Source organism: Nansenia antarctica (assembly GCF_963989245.1).
Source record: "Nansenia antarctica genome assembly, chromosome: 9".
Taxonomy (NCBI): domain Eukaryota; kingdom Metazoa; phylum Chordata; class Actinopteri; order Argentiniformes; family Microstomatidae; genus Nansenia; species Nansenia antarctica.
The window spans coordinates 28,756,453-28,783,313 of NC_137679.1; the positions used below are offsets into that span (position 1 = coordinate 28,756,453).

The following is a 26,861-nucleotide window of genomic DNA, read 5'->3' on the forward strand; positions in this document are numbered from 1 at the left end:
GAAATGGCATTAGTAGCCGAACAAACTAATACATCTTTATGCTCCACTGATCATTGAGTTTAGCACTAGAAGGTTCAGTGAGCAGAGCACATTGCATAAACATAAAATGCGATTCTAACAATTAGATATGTCTATTTATGTGGTCAATCGCAGAATTGAGTTTTTGCAGTGTCCTCAACTCAGTGGTGTTACAGGATGTTACAGATCATAGAAAACACTTTCAGGAGTCCACACATTGTAGACCTATGCAAAAGTGTGCTCTGTGATTGTAGGCTAGGGACATAAACCAGCTGTCTGTTCTCTGGGCCCCTCACTACTACCCACACTAATTTTCAGAAGAAAGAGTGACTTAATTACCATTTTATTACATTCTCTTTGTTCCCCTCCCAGAGGTGAGGAGGGAGGAGAATGGGCAGGTCATAAAGAAGACACAAATACACCATACAGATTTAAAGATTGCTTTATAAGATATAGATATATATTTATATTTTTTCAGATCTGAATATTAATGTCAAAAATACATACTATGATTTACAGTTTGCACTACATCATAATGCTTAGCATGACAGACGTCACATGAGCAGTAACTGAAATATTAATTTAAATATTAAATAACTGATGGTAAACTGAAAGTAAATATGTAAACACTAAAGCTAAGGTTACTCTCTTTCTATTGCAACACTTCCGATAAAGTGGTTCTGTAACAGTACAAAAAAATAAGTATTAGAGTATTACTACTTTTTTTTATTTCCAGTTATTGAGGAAATACACAGTGCGCTTCTGATGTCGTATTGGGATTCACTCTGGCTTGATTGCCTGTTCTGTGGTCTTCAGTGGTCCATGGTTGTTTGTGTCGGGGCTTCTCAGATGACAGCATATCTCTAGGACGGAGCTGTACCACCAGGACTCCCCCCTCCCTCACCCCTCTGTCCTTGTCCCCCTACTTTGGGCCGAGCTGATTGACTGGGCTGGGTGGGGTTCTGTTTCTAAGGGAGCCTCCCTGTGTCGTCCTCTCCTTCCTCTGGGGAGACTATGGCTATGGTACCGCCCAGAGCCACTAAACTCTGTCTACCAATGACTTGTAAGGAACCTGCTTGTTCAAAGAGCAGGGGAGACTCTGGCTGTGTCTCAAATGGCAGAGCACTGCTTTTGACCAGGGCACTCAGTGGCATCTCTGGTCAAAAGCAATGCTAAGTAAATAGGGTATCATTTGAGATTTGCCACCATGGTTAACTCTAGCAGGGGGAGACTGTGGCCTCAGGCTTCAGTAAGGCCCTGGCCCAACCAGGGAAGAGGTTTCTGTCAGTAGTACCCTGCTGGGTGGGTGACAGCCTTAGCAGCGAGGGGAGAAAGGCGGGTCGGCGGGAGAATCAGTGAAAGACTGGAGCTCGTAGGCAGCACCACTGTCCACCTCCATGGACTTGCGGGAGAACAGCAGACGGATGTCTCTGTGGAGGTAGATCTTCCCAGACTTGGAGCTCTGGAACCTGAGAGAGAGAGTGAGTGAGGAGGAATGTTAAAAAAGGGGGGAGAGAAACTACTGTAATTGATCTGTTTTCCTGCTCTACCAGATTGGTCCTGTGTTCTACAAGGAAGAGTTGCAATGAAGGGGTCATTTCTCTATATGCCAACTTCAAATAGTTCATTTACATTATACCAACAGAGCATGTTTCCAGGAAACCAATTAAACTAGTCTCGATTGGGTAAATCAGGGTAAACCAGGAGGTTATATGGAACGATGACGGTCATTGGTGCCACTCTTCTTATATACCACTCTGGATTGGTCGAGTCTGAGTTGTTCTGTTTCCATGAGTCTTGTACTGTTTATGGACCGATGCCCAGAGGAGTATCTCACCTCAGATGTACAAGGTAGCGCAGAATGCGGCCCTGTCCCAGGGGGAGGGTCTTCCTGCTGGCGTGTGTACTGTCTCGGCGGACGGGGACAGAATAGGTCCTCTGTCGTAAGAAGGTCTGGTGTCCGGCCTGCAAGGCTCTCAGATCATACACCACCACAAACATCTTCACCACCGTCTTATTGGGGTTGAATAAGGTCTGAGGGAGAGAGGGGGGAGAAAGAGAGAGGGGGGTTTAAAACAAGGGGTTTTAAATCCTACAAGAGACCAATCTCCATTGCGTCTTACATGCATTTCTCTGAGGCACCACTAGGGGTCTCCCTGCCCCCAGTGCTATGACCTGGACCCAGTTCTCTTTGTTCTCAATAATTTGTCAATCATTATGATTTCAGGCCCGGAGAGCTATGTCTGTTACACCTCCAAACCAGATACGACTTGGTCAAAACAAGGACCAGCTAACGTTCATTACCGAACACACACTTTGTAAAGCTGTAATGATGTCTGTAATGTTCTTACCACTTGAATGGTTCCTGATGGAGGTACACGATAGCCTCGTTTACCTAGGGACTCCAGGTTGATAACACCCTGATAAAACACAACAGTAACAATTTATTATCAAGTTGATTTGGAAACACAAGGGAGATTGATAGGATGACAGAAGGGATATAGGCAGCCTGTAGGGGGCGATAGGGGGCAGTGCTAATCTCTTGACGTGGTGCAGCCATAATAACAACAAACATGCAATGTTATTCACACAGAGAAACACAACATTGATGATTCATGTCTGTGTGACACAACCCAAGGAGTGTTGAGCAGTGGTCAGGTGTGCAAATGACAAATAACTCCTTTCGGAATGTAAGAAATCCTCACCATGTATGGCGAGGGAGCGTTGTCGTCGGAGACGCTATAGAATGATACTTCGACTGGGAAGGTCATGTGACTAGGGCAGAAGGTTCCACTGGCTCCAACTTCCGCCGTGAAGCCCTCCACCAGTCCCAAGGGCTCCAAACGGTAGTTCAACACACACTCCTGTGGGGACACACCTTATATTACTCTCCATATTACTGTCATTGGTTACTATAGGACACCTTCAGCTGTCAGTGGTGCTCTTCACACAATCTAAACAATCCCTTGAAACTTTGGAAGACTATTAAATCCTTAGCTGGAAATAAAAATGGTATGGACTCACATAATGATTCAAAACATTTGATTCTATCATTTATTCTTTATTTTCATAAAATTGTTTCATAAATTGTTTGTTTTTTGTGTTTTTCTTTTCAAGTCTGCTACCCTGTTAATTGTGCTGCTGCTTGTCTTGGCCATGACACTATTGTAATAAAGATTTTAAATCTCAGAGACTTTTCCTGATTAAATACAGGTAATATATATATATATTATTAGGACCCACTATGAAAACTTTGTATAAGATCATACAGATGAGTCGCTGATAAACCTTTGATAATGCTGTCCAGCTCCTATGATCCATTCAGATTCTCCTACATACAGACCTGCTAGAAGAGAACAGCTGATACAAAGCATACTACATATATTTATAATACCTGCCTTTTGTTCCTTGTTGTTGGCACACCTGCAGCACATGTGCTGTTTATGCAAACAGGTGAGTGTGTGTGTGCATTGTACCTCAAAGTTGCCTAGCAGGCTGAGGCTGGCAGGCGGGGCACTGGCACTGAACAGCTGCTGAGGTTCCTCTGTGTCCTCATCCCTCTTCAGACACACTCTGAGGGGTTAACACACACACACACACACACACACATTAGAATGCATCAGGGATGAGGCAGCTCTATCTCTGGCTCAAGACAACTCTTATTCATAGCTTTCAGTCACGTGGTTTCTTCCCTAGCAACCACCAACCTGACGGGCAAAAAGTATCATAGCAACATCGCTCAACATGGCTGCCTACTATTTAGACCACCTCACTCATGAAGAACTATCAAGATACACGACGGTGATAGGAGTGGAGGATTGACACCATTCAAATAGTGTTGGATTCCCTGTCTTCTACTCTATCCGGACACGTTGGAATTATTTTCCTAACCCCCGGAGAATCAAAGTTATTGACCTGCAAAGGGTGCCTCCTTGACCGGCTTTTCCCGTGAATAACACCGGTTATGGAGGTGGTACAAACATAAGACTATTATTGCTAAATTCACCATCAGTATACGGTCATTTTGAGCAATTAACCACCGCGCTGACACCCCGAGAAGATATACTTTTAATATGAAACTCGATCAACCGGGCGTTCACCGGCTGCTGGACGAAACTCCCAACTCCCGCTGTCAGCGAGGCGAGGGAATATTTATATCCGGGAATTCGCTCCTTGCTGTGTCCACGGTGATAGGAGTGGTGGATCGACTCCATTCAAATAGTGTTGGATTCCCTGTCTTCTACTCTATCCGGACACGTTGGAATTATTTTCCTAACCCACGGGAAATCAAAGTTATTAACCCGCAAAAAGTGGGTTTTGCCCGTGGGTTTTGCCCGCAAAAAGTGCCTTTTGCCCGTCAGGTGGGCGTTTCCACTATGCTGTGACGTCACATGAAAGCTATGAATATGGGTCATGCAGATATGCTGTTAAGTAGGTCTCATTCATAACCAATCCAATTTAACTAATACTGTTTACCTAACGACAGTATAGCTATCTTTATAACGTCAGATTGACACATAATCCACACCCTAACTAGCCACAGCCTTGTAGAGCTAGCCCTCTGTTAGCTGTCTGTCCTGTCAGAGCTGGTTCAGTCTGCCATTTTGAGCTGTGCCTCAGGGCTCCAGCAGCCGCAGTACACCTCCTTCCCCAGCAGGTAGCGCTGTGAGGGGAACAGATGACTGGGACAAATGGCTGGCGTGGCCACCTATCTAGTACCCTAATCACACTACAGAGCCCAAACTGAACCGAGCTGTGCTGGGCTGGCCTGGGGGCTTTACACACTACAGGGCCGACCTGAACCAAACCGTAGGGTAAATAAGGGTCTGGCTACGCAGCTTCTAAAGGGTAAAATATCTGGCCACTTATCTAAAGGCGAGCATTATGTATGGTCACTGGTGTAGAAGTGTTGATGGTCAACAGGCCTAATCCCTCATGTTAACATTACGCTTTGTCTATGGGCCCTAAACCCATGGTTTAGAGAGACTGTCTAACTACTGCCACACAGTGTTAATCCTCACGTAGATGGTGATGACAAATTAATACCTTTTCCCAGATGTCCATGGCAGGCCTTTACAACCAATCAGGGAAGAGTCCAGGTCAAAGTAGCCTGTCTGAGTTCTCCTCTGAGGAACCTGAGTGAGACAACAGAATTTAAGTATTAATTATTAATAATGTTTATTAATATCAGTTCAACATCAAAACTAAATGACAACCACAGGCAGAGCAGAATCAACCTGAGCAGTGGTTGACACTGGATGTTTACTTCCTGTGTCACTCTCTGAATGTTTACTTCCTGTATAACTTGTGAAGTGTGTGTGTGTGTGTGTGTGTGTGTGTGTGTGTGTGTGTGTGTGTGTGTGTGTGTGTGTGTGTGAGTGTGTGTGAGCCTGTGGCTCAGACACTCATCCGACAGGAAACATATGTTATCCAGGAGCTGTAGATTCTGTGACAACATCAGCTCAACAGGAAGTTAGTCAGAGTGCTGAGACTGATGGGGCACAGACGAGTGAGTCACGTGTCACATGTATGTCTGACTAACTGGAGTGTATGAGTTGGTGTGTGTGTGTGTGTGTGTGTGTGTGTGTGTGTGTGAGCGAGAAGAAGTGTGTGCAACCAAAGGGAGTAATAAAGTTTACCTAACTCACAACAGACATAGCCTGTTGACGGATATATGAGACTCTCTCTTTTAACACACATACTCACAAAGTGGGAGACTGATATTGGTGAACAGACTGTGAATCATGGTTCTTTCTTGGCAGTGAAGTGTGTGTGTGTGTGTGTGTGTCTTACAGGGCTGGAGAGTAGGGGTAGGCCAGTACTGGGGTGGAAGGCCTTGGTTGCCGTAGCGTCCAGTGAGTGACGGTTCTGTTTCCTCCAGCTGTTACAAGGACGTAGGGGGGAGGGGCTGTGAGTTCTCTAATGGAGGGAAATGAACAGAGAGAGAGAGAGAGAGATGGGCCAGTCAAAAACATTTACAATGGATGAGATGCCATGGTTAGTTTTAGAGTAGAGTTTGATTGCTCAGAACTGCCTAGTTGGTGGTGATAGCTAAGGTAACTTGTGTGCTTGTATGTGTGTGTGTGTGTGTGTGTAGTAACCTTGACTCTGCAGTCACTCACCAGGATAGTGCTGTGCAGCTGGGGACTGGGGGCTCTGCTGGTAGGGCTGGGGGGGCTGTGGGCTGGAGAGCCTGGAGGGGCCTGGTTCTCATCTTGTAGGACAGCTTGCTGGGTCTGGGGCTGGGGCTGGGTCTGGGTCTGGGGTTTGCTGTGGTTCTGGGCTATGGAGCAGTTCAGGGTTTGGGAGGCATCTGTGCAGCTTTGGACGCTCCTCAGGCCGATGGTTCTAGGAGAAGAGGGGGTGATGGGGCTGAGAGGGGGAAGAAGAGGCTGGTCTTGGGGGAAGAAGGCCTGTAAACATTGAGGAGGACTCTGGGAGTGGGGTCTGAGTAGGGGGTCTTCAAGTGTAACACCACCAGCACCATTCTGGTCTTTAACACAATGGTCTGCCTCTGGCTCAGGTCTGGTTTTCTCTGTGCAAACAGTGGTGTGTGTGAGGTTGTGTACGTCTCTGAGGAGGTCGTGGTTCGGAGGGCGCGCGTCTCCGCGTCGGGGGTCGGAGGCGTGGCTGTTGCTGATGCCGTTGCTCTGGCTGCAGCCGGCCGTGTGCGTGGCGTGTGTGTACGTGCGGAGCGTGTGTGTGAGCTTGAGCGAGTGTGTGTGGTGCAGCGGGCTGCCGCTCCTGCTGTGTGTCGGGGACAGCGCGGGGACAGACAGCCTGTCCTGGATGAGTCTGGTGATGTCCTGCACGGCCTGGGAGATCAGGGAGCTGTCCTTGTCTCTGTCCCTCTCCTTGTCTCTGTCTGTGGTCTCTGTCAGTCTCAGCCTCCTGCAGGCCGCAGGTTTAGGTGACGTCGTGTCTCTCATGCTAACGGGCGTGTTGCTAACAGGCGTGTCAAAGGGGGACGGCTGAACGCGCCCGAGGGGCTCTGTTGGCGGTCCCTCTGGCTCTTTGGTCTTGCTGAGGGTCGTGTCGTCGTGGTTACCGCCCCACACCGCTTTGGGGGGCGTGTCGGAGGAGAACAGGCCGTGCGGGAGAGGAGGTGCGGTCGGGTCGCAGAAGTTGAGCCGCTGCGCTATGCGGGCGATGACCTCCTGCCTCTCCTGCAGCAGGGAGCCGATCAAGGGGTTTGTCTCTGTGGAGGAGGGTCTGGGGGAGGGGCAACGGGGAGGGTCAGCCAGTGAGAGAGTCTTGAAGGCCCTCAGAGCCTCGGAGCCACGCACCTTGGAGCCCTCGGCCCCGCTCTGGCCGTAGTCTTCGCCGTGGGTGTGGTCAGGGGGGCCGTTGAGGGCGGAGTAGAGCCACCTCACAGCCTTGCCTCCGGGGGGGTAGGGGAGGGGGGAGCGGGAGGGGGAGGGCCGTGCGAACAAGGGGGAGCCCTGGCGGTGGTGGGGGGGTTTCACCTGGGGGGAGGGGAGCTCTCCGTTCTGACTCTCTGACTTACTGTAGAGAGGGAGGCCAGAGAGGGGGAGACTCGTGAGGGGGAGACCAATGGGGTTAGGCCCCTTGTTATAGAGGGGCAGGTTTGTGTTGTGGAGGAGACCCTCTTTCCGGTCGTGGTGGCTCCTCCTGAAGAGGGGGAGGCCCTGGGTGGAGGTGAGGCTGAGGTTGGGGTTGAAGCTGGGGGTCTTGCTGTAGAGGGGGGGCCGGGCGGTGTGGATGCTGCAGGCCAGGGCGGGGTAGGTGGGCTGGCGGGGGAGGGACTGGACACGGACCCGGAGGGCCACGCTCTGGGACACGTTGGGGACGGGGAAGAGGTGCTCGGCGGGTGGCTGGGAGAACTTCCACACCAGCTCCTCGTCAGCAGCACTGATCCTGTAGCACAGACACAGACACAGACACAGACACAGACACAGACCTGGTTAAGTCTCCTACTGGTCTACATGTTCCTAGGAAATCATAGAATGATTCATGACTCATCATCTGTATGCCCGTGCAAACAAGTTTGAGGGGTGGGTGTGTGTATGTGTGTGTGTCTGACCTGTAGAAGGTGTGTGTGTGTGTGTGTGTGTGTCTAACCAGTAGAAGGTATGCGTGTATGTGTGTGTGTCTCTTACCTGTAGAAGGTGTGTGTGTGTGTGTGTGTGTGTGTGTGTGTGTGTGTGTGTGTGTCTGACCTGTAGAAGGTGTGCGTGTGTCTCTCTTTTTTTGTTTTTTTTAAATTAGTTTTTCAGATTTTTTATCCCTTTTTCACCCAATTTGGTAGCCAATTGAACCCAACCTAGCATCCAATTATCCCCTGCCTATTGCGAGGGATCCGCCGCACGACCCCGTGGCCGGCAGTCCCAGAGGAGGCCGCCAGGCAGACTAGCTGACTGGCTCCTCGAGCCCAGCACCGTTATTCCGGCACCCCGGGGGCGCTGTTGCGCGACGGATCCTTGTCCGGAACTACTCCTATACCCCCCCTCGGGAGCGGCCGCCCAATATGCCGCTCCCCGTATGTGCCTCGGCCATATCCGGGTCTGGCGAGCCGGGATACGAACCCCGGCCCCGGTGGGCAGCATGCACTGGTGGCCAGTGCTTAGCCCGCTACACCACCGCGGGGCACGCGTGTGTCTCTCTTACCTGTGGAAGGTGTGTGAGTGTCTCTGACCTGTAGAAGGTGTGTGTGTGTGTGTGTGTGTGTGTGTGTCTGACCTGTAGGAGGTGTGTGTCTGTGTGTCTGACCTGTAGAGGATGTGTGTGTGTATGTGTGTAACCTGTAGAAGGTGTGTGTGTGTATGTGTATGTGTGTGTGTCTGACCTGTAGAGGATGTTTCTGGGGACGATGCCGTGGGAGGCGCTGAGCCAGGCGCTGAGCTGGGAGAAGAAGACGTAGGAGCGCACGGCCAGCAGCAGAGTCTTCTCCTCGATGAAGCGATCCCCACTCCTGCAGCACAGGCAGCACACGCATCATTAACCACATCATGAACAAGAGTGTAATGGTGTGGGACTCTGCTGTAGTGAGTATGTGTGTGTGTGTGTGTGTGAAGACATACTGTCGTGGAACGGGCTGTAGGGTCCATCTCTCCAGCAGGAGAGCGTCCTGTTTGATGGCCGGGTCACTGATGGGGTCGCTGGGGGGACACTCGTCTCCATAGCAACAGTCGGGCAGCAGCATGACCTCGATCATGATGGGAATGCTGTTTCTCCACAGCAGCATCACCTCAGAGCGGGTCCGCCGGGCCTGACGACACTGGACAACACACACACGTACAGTTTGTTATTGCGTGCGTGTGTTTGCGTTAGGGATGGGGAAACTGTTCCTAACAGCAGCACCTCTGAATAAACTAGGAGAAGTGGGGGGTTGCGGCTTGTTGCCGGTGTGTGTGTTACCTGTGGTAGTTTGTCGCTGCACTCATGCTTGGTGGGGAGTGGTGGGGCTGACTGGGCGGGGGGGCAGTGCAGGCCCTCGGTCCGTCCCTTCACGGAACATTCCGGCGTCCGGCCCTCGGTAATGAGCAGCGTCAGGAACACCAGGAACTCTTCTGCGTCGTACTCGAAAAACTCCTCAGACACATCTAGACAACAGAGAGAGAGAGGACATGTCAGGACATACATCCCTGCTGTGACTGGTGGATAGATGATTCACTTACTTAAATGTATTTGATTGTAAGTCGCTTTGGATAAAGGTGTCTCACACACACACACTCGCTCTCACACACACTCTCACACTCGCTCTCACACACACACACACACACTCTCTCACTCTCTCACTCTCTCTCTCTCTCTCTCTCTCTCTCTCTCTCTCTCTCTCTCTCTCTCTCTCTCTCTCTCACACACACACACACACACACACACCTAGTCCAAAGCAGCTTGGCAAAGAAATAAGTGACTTATTAGTGCAGCATTCAGCATTTAGCCATTTCAGCAGGCTGTTTATCTCTCTGCCATCAGCCACTGGCCTGACTCTGCAATGCCCTGGATAGTCTTTCACACACAGCTTTAACTAATTTACCATGAGTTTTACAAGCTTAACATGTTTTTTTTCTTTGGGTGGGAGGAATGAGACATACATTTCCAGTTCTGCCTTTCTGGGGATAATTTTAGCACATCCACGTCAGCTGAGCTTAGGCGTGGTGTGTCTCTCACACACACACACACACACACACACACACACACACTCTCTCTCTCTCTCTCTCTCACACACACACACACACACACACACACACACTCACACACACACACACACACACACACACACACACACACTCACACACACTCACTCACACACACTCACACACACACACACACACACGCACACACACACACACACACACACACACACACACACAAAAGTGTTCAGCAGCACCATCCGGTCCTCTTGGCCAAATGAAGCAGGGTTAGGGTGAGGCTGAGACAGCAGGCAGCAGATACTGACACTGGGTCTAAACCCACTGGATCTCTGAAGAGCACAGGAGTAGTACAGACAGACAGACAACGACCCATGTAGTGTGAGCCTTTATTGCGGTATGATATTGTCAAAGCATATAGGCCAATGGGCTTAAATGCTGGCTAATACATTACTAATCCAATGTACAGACTGTGCTTCACCATTTTGTATGAGATGTTGTCAGTGTGAAGGCCTATTTCTCCCTGAAAATGTGTGTGTACACTGTGTTCCTAAATACACCCAGAGTGTGTATTTTTAGCTGAGAGCAGAAAAGCCTGCCTGTGCTGGATCTCTCCTCCTCCAGATACAACTCTCAAAATCCTGTAGGAGGTCAGCTGATGCACTGCAGCTCTGGAGTCCCCCGACAGGACGCTCCAACACACACACACACACACACACACACTGAAAAAGCCCCTCTCCGTTGGCTGTGTGTGTGGAGTTCTGTGTATCAGTCTCAGGCATTGTGTGTGTGTCAGGCAGTCACGCACATTCTTCCAGGGAACTCCTCCCTGTGCTCAGAGCTGTAGGCTGCACGTGGAGGGAGAGAGCAGTGTATACACAACATGCAGAAGAGGGGGGGCTTCTGCCAGCTGGGACAGGGGGAGAGAGAGAGAGAGGAGGAGGCGGGAGAGAGAGAGAGAAGAGGAGGGGGGAGAGAGAGAGGAGGAGGAGGGAAGGGGGCTGCTGCCAGCTGTAGCCTGAGGACAGGGGGAGAGAGAGAGGGAAGAGAGGAGGAGGAGGGGGAGGAGAGAAAGACTCTGGACTGCTCCACTGTAGCTCCTGCATTAGTGTTGTTGTTGTACTGCTCCTAAGGAAATGGGTTAAAGGTAGATCTCTGAGGAGTTTGCTAGGACACCGTTATGGAGAGATTCTTAGAGAGGGCGCCTGGGCGTCAAGTTGTTTGCTTTCTGACGGAGGAGGCATGGGGGTGGAGGGGGGGGGTACACAGAGGCGGAACAAAGGGCCAGTGAGGAATTTCTTGAGAGGCTAGGCTGTTCACATAGATGGGACCTGCTGTTCCTTGGTCACTGTGACTAAACAGGACATTCCTACACGTGTGTGAGTGAGTGACTGAGTGTGTCCACGTATGCACACGTACAATAAGGTCATTTAACATGAAAGCATCCTCTCTCTCTCTCTCTCTCTCTCTCTCTCTCTCTCTCTCTCTCTCTCTCTCTCTCTCTCTCTCTCTCTCTCTCTCTCTCTCTCTCTCTCTCTCTCTCTCTCTCTCTCTCTCTCTCTCTCTCTCTCTCTCTCTCTCTCTCTCTCTCTCTCTCTCTCTCTCTCTCTCTCTCTCTCTCTCTCTCTCTCTCTCTCTCTCTCTCTCTCTCTCTCTCTCTCTCATATATATGGATGTGTGTTATGTAACCTGCCACAGACAGGGAGGAGCGGCACGTCGCAGGTCTTATTATTAGAGTCGCCTAGGCCGAGACGGGTTGGAGCTGAGCCATCAGATCAGCATGTACACACGCACGCACACACACACACACTCACTCACTCACTCACTCACCTCACTCTCTCTACAGCTGTCTCGATCCTGTAACCTCCAGGCGTGTTGTGTGCACATACGGGGCAGCGGACAAGAGGGCTACTCATGAAGCCCAGTGTAAACATCCAGCACCACTGCCTAACTGCCAACTTCCCAGTAAGCCCAGTAAAGGGCCTTCTCAGAGGGAGCTGTGTACGCATGCGGCCCGCTAACCGAGCCCAGCTGGGTCTCTCCAGTCCTGAGGCCTGCTGAAAGCCCTCCTGTGTGTGTGTACACACATGCGTGTGCGTACATGTGTAAAAACAGAGCTCTTGTGGTAGATGCGTAGCGACTGCAGGCCCGTCTCGATGTGCGAGTGGAGAGAGGATGCTTCTGTGGTCTGTCTCTGTGCCAGTCAGAGCTAAGCTGACACAGTAATCTGCTGCGACTGCTGCTCCCCGGTTCACACTCACACTCACACTCTCTAGTGTGGGCTTCTTTCACAACTAAACCCTGCAGTTTCAACACATGGGGCACAGAGTCCACCCAGCAGCAGATTTGGCTGTTACGCAAGAAAGAAGAAACAAGCAAACAGGGATCAGCCGTGAGGAGGGGAGACCACAGTGTGTGTGTGTGTGTGTGTGTGTGTGTGTGTGTGTGTGTGTGTGTTGGAAGGTGGGAACTTAAACAAAAACAAAGCAATCAGTATGGCAAACAGGCAGGCAGGCAGACAGGCAGACAGACAGACAGCAGAGCTCAAGGCAGCAGTAGAGATGGCCAGCCAGATCCAGTCAGGCAGGTGTCCTCTATACTATCTGCATCTGTCATCATGATAGAGCATAATCACCCACAGTGTCTCTGCGAGCACGCACGCACGCACACACACACACGCACACGCACCATGGTAAATCTACTTACGACAGCCCCCAGTGGGATAATATAACCTCATCCTGGTATCTCTCTCTCTCACACACACACACACACGACCAACCATAGTCACAGACCACAGACATAGGCCTGGGTCAATGAGGGTGAGACCCTGTGATCTCCACAGAGCACCTGAGAGAGGAGACAACAGGTTCCCTCCGTCACACCGAAACACACACCCCAGACAATACAGGAGGTTGAGAGAGAGAGAGAGAGAGAGAGAGAGAGAGAGAGAGAGAGAGAGAGAGAGAGAGAGAGAGAGAGAGAGAGAGAGAGAGAGGAACAATGGACACGGTACAGAGTGTCTCTCTTCATGTCTCTGTCCCACTCCCTCTGTCTGGATGAGACACCTTTGTTGGAGGCCACAGTCAGAAGATGAGGGGGTTGGACAGAGTCAACACTTACAGTAAGGCGGACCTATGCTTCCACGTCCACACGGAAGATAATGAACAATCTCCGCTGGGATTTCCATTGTTTTGGCTAGAGTCACGATCACAGACCCGCGCAGAAGCTATAAATGCAAACCACAATGCAGACCCAAATCGTGTCTGCTCCAAGTCTTAGGCTATGTTTTGCATGTCATGGTCTAGGTGGCAATTTAATTTCCCTGTGTATTTTAATACAGTGAACTCTAATCTAAATCCAGTCAGAAGGTATGACAGTCCATCTAATGGCAGAGAGAGAGCACCAAAACACCACGTCGTCAACCCAGACACACTCCCTTGGTCCTAGAACATCCATTTTATATAGGGACAAAGGGTTGCCAAGGCAACACAGATATCATGTTAATTGCCCCGTCACGGGGATTCAGTGTGTGTGTGTGTAGGAATGAGTTAAGGGTTTTGGAAGACACAAACGCACACTGTATGAACGTCTCACTGACACGTCCTAGTGTGTATGTGTCCTTTCATGTCTGTGTGCATCACACAGAGTCTTTGTTCTCCCTCGATACCAACCTCTGCCTGAGTCAGTCACAGCAGAGAGGAGCCGTTCTGAGAGCAGCCCTCAACTGCTAACCTTTAACCAGAAGGGCAGGATAGGAGGATCCAGTACATTTCCACCACATACATGAATCATGGTTCTTCACCTCACCTTTCCTGTTTTGCCTGAGTTCCGGTCAACACCGCAGCTCATCTGTAAGCTCAGAAAAGGACTGATGTCGTCATGTCAACCATGTATTACTGACAAGTGATAAACTGTTGAAGAAAGTGGTAATGACATGAGTTTCTTAAAACAGAAAATGTTTGAGAGAGAGAGAGAAATAGGGAGCTTTCATTTCCTATGTTTGCCAAAGCAGAAAGTTGCCTGGTGCAAAAATACAGTGCAGCAGAGGGAATATAAAATTGCCATGTTGTTCAACTTTTCCAGTTTCCTCCCACTTCCACTTGTTATGTTGTTCTCCAAACTCAAGAGGCCTCTGCCTGTCTGTGGGCGCCTTGGGTTGTACGCTGCTCTACAGCAGCCCCCCCCGCCCTCTCTCTTTCTCCGCACAAAGAGGGCAGATTCACAGCGCACATAGCAACCAGCCCTGGCTCCTGATTGGCTGAGAGGGCTGGGTACGGTTCCAGCAGCAGACAAACTCTCCTTCTGCTCCTGTAAACTTAGCTTTCATTGTCTCAATCAAACGACACACAACGGACCCACCAACGGACGCACAGTACAACCTGCCCACTCTCTCTCTCACACACACACACACACACACACACACACACTCACTCACACACTCACACTCTGAACAAAACAGACAATGCCTTTATTGACAAACTGATGCTAAGTGAAATGACTGGTCACTCAGAGGGCCTTTAGGGAGAGCATTTAGTGAGGCTTCCAGCCTAATGCTGATGGTTCATTCACTCTGACCAGGTAGGGCGAGTAAACAGCCCTGAGGCCCTCAACACCTTCACCATTAAACACCGTTGGAGAGAGAGAGTTCAATATAGAAATAGAGGATCATATCAATAGGACCTTGATGAATTTGGGTTGTGTTCTATTGTGTTCTGCTGGGTTTGACGTGTTGTTCTCTTGTTCTAAAGGGGGCAGTAGACTGGGCAGAGACAGGCTCAAAGGCTGTGCTCCTTGCCATGTAGAACTAGATTAAATATAGATGTGTAGTGACCGTAAACCTTTACTGAGTGCACAGTAAGTTCCTAATGCACTCATCAAGTCCTAATGCATAGCCTATGAGCTGCTCAGCTTTCAATCAAGGTGACCAAAGGCCACCCCCCGGGCCAGTGTCTGTACATAGCCCTCCAGGTCTTGGCAGAGCACAACTTTTGCCCTCTCTGACCATCCCTGACCCCTGGGGTGAGAGTGACCATCACTGGGCCCTGGGCTCTGAGCTATGGTGGTGAGTTCCACCAGGCCAGGCTGGGGTTCGGGGCCTGGGGACAGGGCCAGCAGCACTCACTGCAGAGGCAAACTCATTGTCCCACTAATGCTGATTACGTAACTGGGAGCCTATGAAGCACAGTACAGTACAGTGGAGGCCTGGAGGGTAGTAATCCCTGCATGCACCACTCTGCCCCCCACCACAGCTGAGAGCAAACGCATAGGCTACACACAAACAGCAAGGGGGGGGGGGGGGTTAGGGTTAGGGGGGTGTTGGGGGAGGTGAAGGGCCTTGAATAGCAACTACCTCTGCCAATGTAATGCACATACTCGTGTACATACGCGCACACACACACACACACACACACACACACACACACACACACACCTCTCTCTCTCTGACCGACAGCTCTTTGGAGACGGATGACATTTCTGACAAGGAGAACAAATTGAGGCGAGCTCAACAGCAGCTCAAAAGGGCATCTGTCTAAAGTGCGTGGAGCGGCCCTGCCCTTGGTGGATTACTGGAGACCTGTCCCAGGGCTTGTGGCGGTGGCTTCTCACCACTCAGCTATAAAAAGAAGAAGAGCCGAGCAGGCAGGCCGAGGGGGGCCTCTATCTGCTCTGATAACACCAGCCCGGCCGCTCTGTCAATGTGTAGACAACAGCCCTGTGTGTGTAGGGGTACAGAGTACAGAGGAGTAGAGAGGACGGTCTCTTACACTCACTGGGGCACAGTTCACCTGGATGGGCGCAACAGGACTGCTGGAGTGACATTAATAAAACAACCGTGTGAGTCCAGCCTAAAAAAACAAAAAACCAACAACAACACAAAAAAAAAAAAAATCCTGAATTTCTAGTAGAGATCAAAATGCATGGATTGCACTGGTGTGGCACCAGGGTGAGAGACATTTCACTCTGCTGATGCCAGGAGGAGATGGGCCCGGTAGACAGTGTTGAGACAGGAGACAGAGGGGAAAGAGGAGGAGGGTGAGGTGGGGAGTGGACAGAGAGAAGGGACTGTCTCGAGTTAAGCCATTCCCAACACTGTTGTTAATAAACAATGCCTGCACCCGACGCCTACAGCGCAGGTGACTGAGGGCAGATCGGCTCCCTGAGGTGCTCTCCTCTGACAGATCAGATAGAGAAAGGCTGTGTTGTGTTATGTGTGTGTGTGGTGACTACTGGCTGTGACCATGGGACCAGAACTGATGCTGAGCTAAAGTTAACTATAGCCCCTTTTCCACTATCGAGCCAGACCGGGCCAGCCCGGGCTGGCCTGCTTATTTGGCGCTTTTCCATATGTCGGCCCGGGTCGGGTCAGGTCGGCTCGGCTCGCTTCTTTAGCTCCCCTTCGATACCAGGGTCTAAATTTAGACCCGGAATCTTTTTGCCAGGCTGCGTGTGACGTGTGACGCTGCACACCGTTGATTGGTCCATGGAAATCGTCATCCCATGTTCATAGATTTCTTCGCTAACCGCCATCTTGAAATACCACATTCGCTCTTGGAAAATGTCACTACAGTTTCTGTAATAGCTTATTAATAAAGATTCGAAAAATTATGCTGACCATCGTATTATCTTAGTTTAATGTCATTTCAATGCATCATAGAACTTTTATTTACAACAAGCATAACACAAAAATCGCTATTATGCACCGTCTTTGCCCGTGAATAACACCGGCTGTGAATGTGGTAGAAACACAATACTCCTTTGCTAACTTCACCATCGGTCTACGGTCATTTTGAGCCCTTAACCACAACGCTGACACCCCGAGAAGTTATGCTTTTAACCGTAAACTAAATGAACCGGGAGTTCACCCGGCCGCTGCTGCTCGCAGCACCGCTTGCTGCTGGTTGAAAGTCCCGTTGACAGCGGGGGCAGAGAAACGTTTTAACAGGGATTTCGCTCCGCGCTGTCGACGGTGATAGGAGTGTAGGATCGATACCATTCAAATGGTTTTGGATTCCCTGTCCTCTCCCCTATCCGGACACGTTTGAATTGTTATCCTAACCCACGGTAAACCGAAGTTATTAACCCGCAAAGGGCACCGTGTTTGTCCGTGAATAACATGGCACACAATGATACTACAGTTCATAAAGCAGACAAGTGAAGGCAGTGGTTTTAAGGGTTCAAAAAACATGACTTTATTATGTGTACATAGCTTCCTCTCTCTCTTTCTCTTTCTCTCCCAAAAAATCACGGTTAGTAATATAACACATGCCGAGGAAAAAGTATACGATAGCTTCCAAGTTCCTCCATGTCGCTGTTGACGCGGGGCTCATTCAATCTCCAGCGTCAGTCAGCCTTTCCGTAGAAATACATCGCTCCGTTATATATATAACGTTGCATGTTTTAAGGCTGATCTGTGCATGATAGTGCTGCATTATGTTGATCTATTTATATCGATCTATTCTTGCCAATTCCTTATTACCAGTGGAAAGGGGGATGGCTAAAACACTTTGAATGGAATAGATAGGACTTTCCGTTCAATGAGGCATGATACTCGCGAGTTCATCTCGCTTTTCCCCCCGTTGATGTATTAAACAATCTAAGCAATCTAATCAGAGCAGTTGTTATTGTGTAATATTATTGATGGATGTGCCATTTTTGATGGAGAGCAGTGAGCGGATGACTTGATGTGAACATGTATTTGACTAATGCCGATAGTCTTGCTCCGAAACCGGAGCTGTCTACAGCGGATTCAAACTATCGTAATTCATGAACTATATGCCCAATCTAAAAAATTCAAAGAGTTTCTGAAAGCAGAGAAGTTGCACTTTTTGAACAGTTGAGCTGTACAGAGATTCCGACCCGTGTTGAACATCCTATTTCCTTGTCAAATCGTGTATGCTGTGCACCTAATCTATCCTGAGATGACACAACGCATTTAAGATCACAATCCTCAATAGATTGATTCCATCGTTTTACCGACAAGAAGATTCTACAATCTATCAGCCTTTCCGTAGAAATACATCGCTCCCTGTATAACGATTATCTAACGTTACATGTTTTAAGGCTGATCTGTGCATGATGGTGCTGCATTTTGACATAATTCTTATCGCATTTCCCCCCGTTGTGCTGTGCCGTTCCATAGTCCAGAGCTTCATCATCCCCCTTCTAAAACTGCCATCACCCGTTTCCATCCCTGGCGTCATTTTATCAATGAACGTGGTATTATACATATTTACATATTACATATGTGTTGTTATTTATGGAAGTGTCCGGTTGCTGGAGGAACCAGGACGCCGGCTACACTGCACAGTTTAGCCCGAAATAGAGAGAGTGCTTTACACCCCGAGAAGTTATGCTTTGTCAACCGTGATAACAGTGTCGTATCGACACCATTCAAATGGTTTTGGATTCCCTGTCCTCTCCCCTATCCGGACACGTTTGAATTGTTATCCTAACCCATGGTAAACCACAGTTATTAACCTGCAAAGGGCACCGTGTTTGTCCGTGAATAACACGGTACACAATGATCAGGGTTTCCGTTAACCGGTAATTACCGGTCTTTGTCCGGTAAAATTTGTTGAAGTCCGACAAATTGTCCGGTGAAAATAATTCCCACTAAGCACAACTTGAATACAATTCGCTAAAGTTCACATTCTGATTCCTTCTATTTTAAAAAAGACGAATATATAGGCTATGTATTTCTTTTATTATGATATGATTTGACACCGGCATGATGATGACTCCTAATGTGTAGGCTGGCCTATGCGAAACGGCGGTAATAGTCAGGTGCCACATGGGATTGATGCCAGATGGGATTACAGCCTAACCAGTCTATTACCGCTTAAACCCAGTAGCCCATTCGGCGATAACCCGGCCCATCTGGCAACCCAGAGTTCAGAGTTGAATGGAAAGAAACTTTCCCCTGGCTGCGTTTAGATGAGGAAGGAAAAATGTTCTGCTCACCGTGCAAAAAATCGGGGAGGAATAACGGATTCACGAGAGGAGAAACGAATATGAGAATGTCGGCTCTCACTGATCACAGGCGGTGCAGTGAGCACATATCGGCGGTCAGTTTGAGGCAACAGCAAACCGCTATGAAAGGCCACTGTGAGCAGGCTAATGAAACGGCTAACAATAAGCTGCACTCTCAGCTACAAGTTGCATTTCACATGGCAAAAAATGGCATCGCATGTCATCAGTATGTGGGACTGACTGAGCTACTGAAAGCAGTTAAGGCTCCAGATTTTGTCTTGAGTGAGGGCATTTAGCGCCACAGCGACTCCGTTGATGACATGGAAAGGGCACTGGAAGACGTTGTGATGGATCAGCTGGATGAAAAGCTAAAGGGGAGTGACTTCATTGGAATTATCATTGATGAGACAGTAAATATCACCGTGGACAAGAAGCTGATTATATACGTGAAGTTGGAAATAAAAGGAAGAGTTGAGACATGTTTTCTGGGCAATTATGATGTGCGGGACCGCACAGAGTGTATATTTGACAAAGTGGTGGAGGTGCTCCGCGAGAGAGGTGTGGAGCTGTCCCGCGTCATTGGCCTGGGCTTTCCATTCAGGTGCACTGTGGTGCCCACCGAGTTGCGCTGGCCGCGCTAGATGCTGCAAAGGCTGTTGACCAGGTAGGAGCCTACAAGCGCACAACTGCTTCTGTGTACTCCTTTTGTCCACCTGGTTATAGAAATGACGTTGTTTTATTGATTAAAAAAGGGTAAAACTGGAAAGAGAAAATAGAAAACTCACATTAATCCCAAACAATTTAACAAACTTCAGTTAACGTAATGTGGAGTCCGTTCATTGATCGATGCTGTCTGGTCAGTTCCCAATGAGGCGCCCGTTCAGCGCTGGACATAATGGCATAGCACGCATGCGAATCATGTTATATTATTATATATTATATAGCTCGCATCTAATCATATCGGATGAGAAATAGACATTAAATGGCATATATAGGCCGCTACACAACAGTTATCACCGCGACAAACAGCTATATTATATTTTAATATGATGACCGGAATATCTCACGTTTGTCCGGTAAATCGAAATCTTCCCGGACACAATGTCCGGCGGCAATTTTTTCTAACGGAAACCCTGACAATGATACTACAGTTCATACAGCAGACAAGTGAAGGCAGTGGTTTTAAGGGTTCAAAAACATGACTTTATTATGTGTACATAGCTTCCTCTCTCTCTTTCTCTTTCTCTCCAAAAAACCACGGTTAGTAATATAACACATGCCGAGGGAAAGGCATACGATAGCTTCAAGTTCCTCCATGTCGCTGTTGTTGTGGCTGTGTTGTGTCTCGTGAACATATACGTACGTCACCACCATGGCGCGCTGTTATGACGCGTAACTCCGCCTACTATCGCCTACTCCTCCTACTCGTTCCTGGTCTGTTGTGTATAGTGGAAAACCAGAACTGATCAAAAGCGGGCCGAAGCGAACTGACCCGACCTGACCCGAGCTGGGCCGCTGATGGAAAAGCGCCATATGTACCCATCCAGTGTAAACAAATTAAACTGGAGCAATCTTGATTGTTGACACACACACACACACACACACACAGACACAGACACACACAGACACACACACACACACAGACACACACAGACACACACAGACACACACAGACAGACACAGACAGACACACACACACACACACACACACAGAGAGCAGCAGTGGCCTGGGGGCTGAGTCTGAACGTACTGTACACCACACAGCAGAAACAGAGACCGGAGTGTGCCTGTGTGCTGGAACCAGAGCACAACCCTGAGCTTACATAACTCACAGGCAGACAGAGACACTGGGTCTCTGGTGACAAACCTCCTCTATAAACTAGCCAAGTTCTCAGCTGAGCTCCACTTCAAAATACTGTCGCCCCCCACCCCCCACTCTGTCTGTCTCTCTGCCCCCTCTCCTCCATGTATGTGTCTCTCTGCCCCCTCTCCCCCATGTCTGTGTCTCTCTGCCCCCTCTCCCCCATGTCTCTGTCTCTCTGCCCCCTCTCCTCCCTGTCTTTCTCTCTCTGCCCCCTCTCCCCCATGTCTGTGTCTCTCTGCCCCCTCTCCCCCATGTCTGTCTCTCTCTGCCCCCTCTCGCCCTGTCTGTCTCTCTCTGCCCCCTCTCTGTTTATCTGCCCCCTCTCCCCCCTGTCTGTCTCTCTGCCCCCTCTCCCCCTGTCTGTCTCTCTCTCTCTCTCTCTCTCTCTCTCTGCCCCCTCTCCTCCCTGTTTGTCTCTCTCTGCCCCCTCTCCTCCCTGTCTCTCTCTCTCTCTCTCTCTCTCTCTCTCTCTCATCAGCAGATAGCGGCAGCGAGTGATTACGGCGTCACTGCTGAGGTGGTACAGTAGGGATTAATGTGATGTGACTCATGTGAGCGGTGAACTGTGTGACCGACCGCAGACCAGCAGAGAGAACATTGGGCTCGTGAGACCACAGCCGAGAAGTAGAAGAGAGGGTGAGTAAGTCAATGGGCCACGAATCAAGAAGAGGAGGGTGGGTGAGTGTGTGTGTCCTCAGTACTCGGAGCACAGGCCACCGGTGTGAGATGGAGGAGGAGAGAGGGACTCAGGGGCTCACATTCAGTAGGCACACAAGACTCTGGCTGGCAGGCTTTCAAAACAAAACAAAAACAAATGTGCTTGCCACACATTGGCAGACAAAGGCTGGTAATCTTGGGGTTTGCTTGTTGCAAAAATAACAGAGCAGGAAAAGAAGCTGGCGTCCAAAACTTGGTTGGAATTAGGAAGGCGTTTATGATGCAAAATCGGAATGGAAACAGTCAGGCAACAGGGTGTCCATGTTGTCCAGGAGGACTCGACTTTGCAACTGACACCTACTGACGCCAGATCAGGGATGAGCTTCATTCAAGAAGGAGAGGAAGGATGTATTTATCTAAAGTATTTGAACGGCGCCAGCTCCATTTCTATCACACTGGCTGCATATAGGCAGAGAGTGAGAGTGGTGCGCGCGGCTAATCCTTCCCCCCGCCAGGAGGAAACCAACAGGTCCAGATGGTTCCTCCTGTTCCTGTGGCGCTGCTGGTTGGTTGGCTGTGAGGAGCCACAGGGGCCGAGGAGATGACGAACACACCGGAATGGGTGATGTCACTCCCTCAGCACCCTGGGATCAATGACAACACAACACCACACCACAGACACACAATCTGGGGGTGATTTGTCCGCCCAAGTAATTTGAAATATGTATTGTATATATACATATATCCGACTACCAACGTGGTATGCGCAATAGCAGTGGGTTACATTTTCAGTTCAATTGTCAGTAAATATTGCAATGCATCAGCATATGTATTGAATCACAATAGTATGGTAACCTGTGTATTGTGATACGTCGGTGAGGTCCTTGCCAATATCCAGGCCTAGCCAAGCAGACATCAGCTCTGAGAGAGAGAGTGAGAGAGAGAGAGGGGGGGGGCAGGCGTGAGTCTGTGTGTGGGACAGGGATAAGACCCCCAGCGTTACGTAAGAGCATTACTGGGAGCACTGGGGCTGAATCACATGCAGCAACTACTTAGGGTGAAAACAGCATTTGATTAACAGCTGATCTCTCGAGCCCTTGAAGAGCAGCTGGGACTGAGGCTGCTGGGCTCTCGTCCTGGTTACCAGGTAGCAGTGTGGATATTGGATAGCCTACATCATTTATTTTCTTTGACCCCCCCCCCGTGAAATCCAAATCTCCTCTAGGAAATTAAAATCCAATGCAATATATTTAGGCGATACTTATCTGTACTGAGTCTGGGAACATTTCTTCATAAAGGCTACTCTTATCAAACTGCTGAATATAGGCCATGACCATTGGCTTCTTATCGACGAAACAACAAAGAGGAAGGCCGAAAGCTTTGGTCAGCAAATAAAACTTGTAAGAATACCCAGAAGCAAATGAGAAGTCTACAAAACGTGACCGCACAGCTCCTGATGTACAGACAGACCACAAACAAAAGCGGGTGCGACTGACTCACTGACTGTGAGAACCTGTGACCTGAACACCTGTTGTGCCTGTTCACGGTGAATCACGGCTGCTAACAGGGGGAGGAGGACAGTTGACAGGTGCCATATGGGACCAACAGTAGAGTTAGTCTGTCCGTTGTCCTAGATCTGATCTGATCTGCCCCCCGTCAGTGAGAGAGTCCACTCTGTGATCTACTGGCTGTCCTGGCGGAGGGGGACATTAGCAGAGGCTAACGAGCATAATCAGGCTGCGCGGGGGTGTGGACTTCCCTTGAGAGACACGTTCAGTCCCAACAGTAAACACCTCCGAACAAACAGTGTAACAAGACTAGGGGTAGCCTGAGGCCTGCCAGCTGACTGCTGCTGCTGCTGCTAACCAAGCCAACCAGACCAGCCTTTCCTCTTCTCTCTACAGGTGTGCTTGTGTATGTGTGCATGCATTTCGAGACAATCTGACAGCCAGCCAGGATCCCTGCACAAACACGTTTTCCACGTAGCCTTCCCCTGCCATACGTAACATACGGAGCATGTTCCATACCCTTTTATGAGATCTGTTAAAGGTGTCAGTTCAGACTTATGGTTACAAGGCTCGAGTTTTAGCATTCTGTTCCACTTGCTCAAGACAAGACAGGGGCCACAGTTGAACTCACACAAAAACAAGCTAGTCAGATGACTTAGGTTAGCCCTGAGCAAAACATTGTGTTACGTCTTTCCCTGCATTCTCACAAGGACACATGTTTGCAATCTGACTCGTTTGCTAAATGCCAGTGTCTCATGGGCTTTCTCTCTACATGAGTTAGGCCTAGAATCTAAATGATTTCTGCAACCCCACCCCCACCCCGCCCCCGACTCCCCCCTACCTAAGCATGAAGCTGTGACGTGTGCCACACTAGGGTGACGAGACAGTGCACGTCCACTACAGCGCTGTGCACCACTGTCAGACCAGAACCAGTCCTTTGGACCAGTACAGTCCTACTGCTCGACACACTCATTGAAACTCCCCCTCATCACCACTGCTACATGCAGCAGAGTGCCCAGTAAACACCTCACCACCACTGCAGCAGTCCCCCTCTCTAAATGCGAGGGAGGAGAGGGTGTCTCTGGGACTGAGCAGCCTGCTTGCTAATTCCACCAGAGGAACAGTATGTCCCAAATAACAATAGCATAGAGTGTCGGCACTGCCAGTGCTACCGGTCATACGGGAACAGCTCCAGAGCAGCTTCTATTGCAGTGGGCTTTTATTATTAGCACCTTGACAGGGGTGCCAACGTGACAAGACGAGAATCTATATACAGAATCTATATACAGAATCTATATACAGGGAGAGACATGAAAAAGGGAAGGGTAGAGACAGGGTAACTTGTGTTGAGAATGATCTGGAGCCAAGCTCTCTTGTCTCTTGTGAACTAAAACACAGCAGCAGTGCTGTTTACAGCTGCCTGAGAGATACCGTAGATAGTTCTGATTACTGGGTACAGTGCGCGTGCTTTACCACGCAACATAGCCCAGATGTCTGTGTCTGCATTGGCGTCTATTTAAAGGCTGAGTCTGAGCCCGTATAGGGAACGTGTTTACTCTCTGTGTTAGGGAGTCTTGTTACCAGTATAATGTGATGTATAGGTCACACTGAGCTCAGACAAAAAGGCTCAATTAGGCTAGTCTTCACTTGTAGCTAAAGCTGAGACATGGCACTGTATGACATTCAAGCTTACAGTCCATAGGCTATTGTCTTCTTCTGAATTATTGGGGTTAATCTAGTAATGGCAGACCTGTACTAAGGTCCACTCAATGCAACAGAGTGGCTGTTTTGTTGGTCTTAACACAATCAAAAACGAACCCAGAAACAATGAAAAGCATGTGGAAGCAATCATTAGACTACATGATTATGTTAAGACTAAGGGCACTGAGGGCAGTGGCCTTTACAGTACGTGTTTTAGAAACAGGGCGACCTGACACGATCTGCTGCGGTTGCATAACAACAACACTACCAGGGTTGGCCTTGCATTGCTCCATGCAAATAAGACGTGATGTAAACATGCAGTGCGCAGAGGGCATGCCTGAGCACCTTCTGATGTACAACAGGGAACAAAAAGGTTTTGGTTTTGGCAGCAGCCCTATGCAAAAGACATACGGTGGTAAATAGAATAACAGAGGTGATATCGCACAAAGGAAAGACAAACACCCCTACGCAAAGCGTGCGTGTCAGCTGTTCAGTCGTGTCGCTGTTGTATGTGACATGAACTAGGGCGTTTTGTTCCCAAAAAACAGCTTTATGAGATACGACAACAAGCATGATGACATTTGTTTCGAAATGACAGCAGTGCGCAGTGTAGTGTGTTGTTGACACGGCCAGCTAGCGTCTGACTAGGATTTGTCTCACAGCGATGTCCCAATTTCCCTGGACTGCTTCGCCATGGGTCAGGCTTTGTTATTGACATAGAAACCAAGTTAACCAGCTGTTACATCACTCCCCTGCCTGCCCCTGATCCCACTCCCCGGGGAAGGAGCACATTCCACTGGACCGCCTCAGGCCAATGATGGACCATGACACTCATATCACAGTGTTTCCCCACTACCTGACCACAGGGACTTCATATATGTTCGGTTTACCTCGTTCGGATTTCATGTTGGTCAGTGTCATCGCCGGGATGCCCTCCTGCTGGTGTCTCGCAGGGTCTTCTCTCCGTCTTCCGTCCGTTATGTCTTCTTTCGAAGACTGGCTTGTAGAGACAGCCAGCCTTGACAACATCAAATGAACCTGTGCGGATCCGAATCCTCGAAAGGATTGTTCAGACTTACTGTACTAAGCAACAATACCAGCTGGAAAGCCTGTATGCTGCCAATCGCCCCCCTATCTAACAAAGCAATGCTTTGTTTCCATGCTACAGTGCGGGTCCATCGAGTCGCGCTGTTAACGGGCTGACGAACAAGTGGTGAGCTGGTCTGACAGCAAACGTTGAATACGCTTCAACGGTAGGTCGGTTAGACAACTAGCTAGCCAGCAAGATGATCAAGCTGACTAGCTACACAGACATTATAACAGAAGTCTGAAATCCCACCACTTGAGCCACATCAGTCACGTCGCGAAGCATTCCTCTCTCTTTTTCCTGGACACTGTCTGCAACTGAGACGTTAAACCATCTGGTTAAAGGCGAACGCTACTGTCTAGCTGAGTACTGTACTCGTGCAAGACGCTGACCACATACTAGGACAGCTGATGACAACGACCTCGCCAAACACCCCAACCCCCCACGGTTGCAGGTAGCTGCACCGAACGTCCTCAGCCAACGTCGACGACCGACCAGCTACCTTGTTCATAGGGGTGATAACGTTAGCTAACTGTTAAATAGCAACGTTAACCAACTATGTTGTTGAAACGCACCTGGTCCACCACTGAACATAGCAGCTGCCCCGACCTCCCTTATCATTAGCTAGTCTCTTTCAGTCACTTTGTCACCTTTCATCAAAACTTTCCAGACCAACAGGCTGGTTTCCATCAGTGATTGGCAGTTAACTGACGGTATAGCTAGCGCTAACGTTTTCTTTTCAAAACGACAAATTGCTCGTTTTCAAACTATCTTTAGCCACCGCGCTCAATCCAACCCGATAACAGCGCTGACATAGACAGCAACGGAATAATATTGATAATTATCTAGCTGTCTTCTCCACAAAACTCTGCGTTGCCAGTCACTGGTGTGCTCTCTCTCTCTCTCTCTCTCTCTCTCTCTCTCTCTCTCTCTCTCTCTCT

General features: G+C 49.3%; 1 protein-coding gene across 1 annotated transcript; it reads right to left on the bottom strand.

Annotated features, from left to right (window-relative positions):
• Window positions 1–444: 444 nt before the first annotated feature.
• atosa (atos homolog A) lies at window positions 445–25,872 on the bottom strand. Its single transcript, XM_080538981.1, has 12 exons — window positions 25,724–25,872; window positions 9,397–9,581; window positions 9,060–9,256; window positions 8,825–8,950; window positions 6,141–7,896; window positions 5,812–5,937; window positions 5,065–5,153; window positions 3,495–3,591; window positions 2,724–2,882; window positions 2,370–2,438; window positions 1,856–2,052; window positions 445–1,487 (listed from the first exon to the last, which is right to left on the bottom strand). Exons 1-12 carry the CDS (start codon window positions 25,860–25,862, stop codon window positions 1,334–1,336), a joined length of 3,294 nt encoding a protein of 1,097 aa, XP_080395107.1. The 5' UTR covers window positions 25,863–25,872; the 3' UTR covers window positions 445–1,333.
• Window positions 25,873–26,861: the final 989 nt, after the last annotated feature.

What these genes read in the sequence shown, in the direction of transcription:
- atosa (XM_080538981.1), bottom strand. Translation starts at nt 25,862, where the DNA reads ATGTTGTCAAGGCTGGCTGTCTCTACAAGCCAGTCTTCGAAAGAAGAC. An exon ending in CTACAGCCCGTTCCACGACA is followed by an intron (nt 8,951 to 9,059) that starts GTATGTCTTCAC and finishes CCTGTGCTGCAG; the next exon opens with GAGTGGGGATCGCTTCATCG. An exon ending in GCCTGCTAGGCAACTTTGAG is followed by an intron (nt 2,883 to 3,494) that starts GTACAATGCACA and finishes GTGTCCCCACAG; the next exon opens with GAGTGTGTGTTGAACTACCG.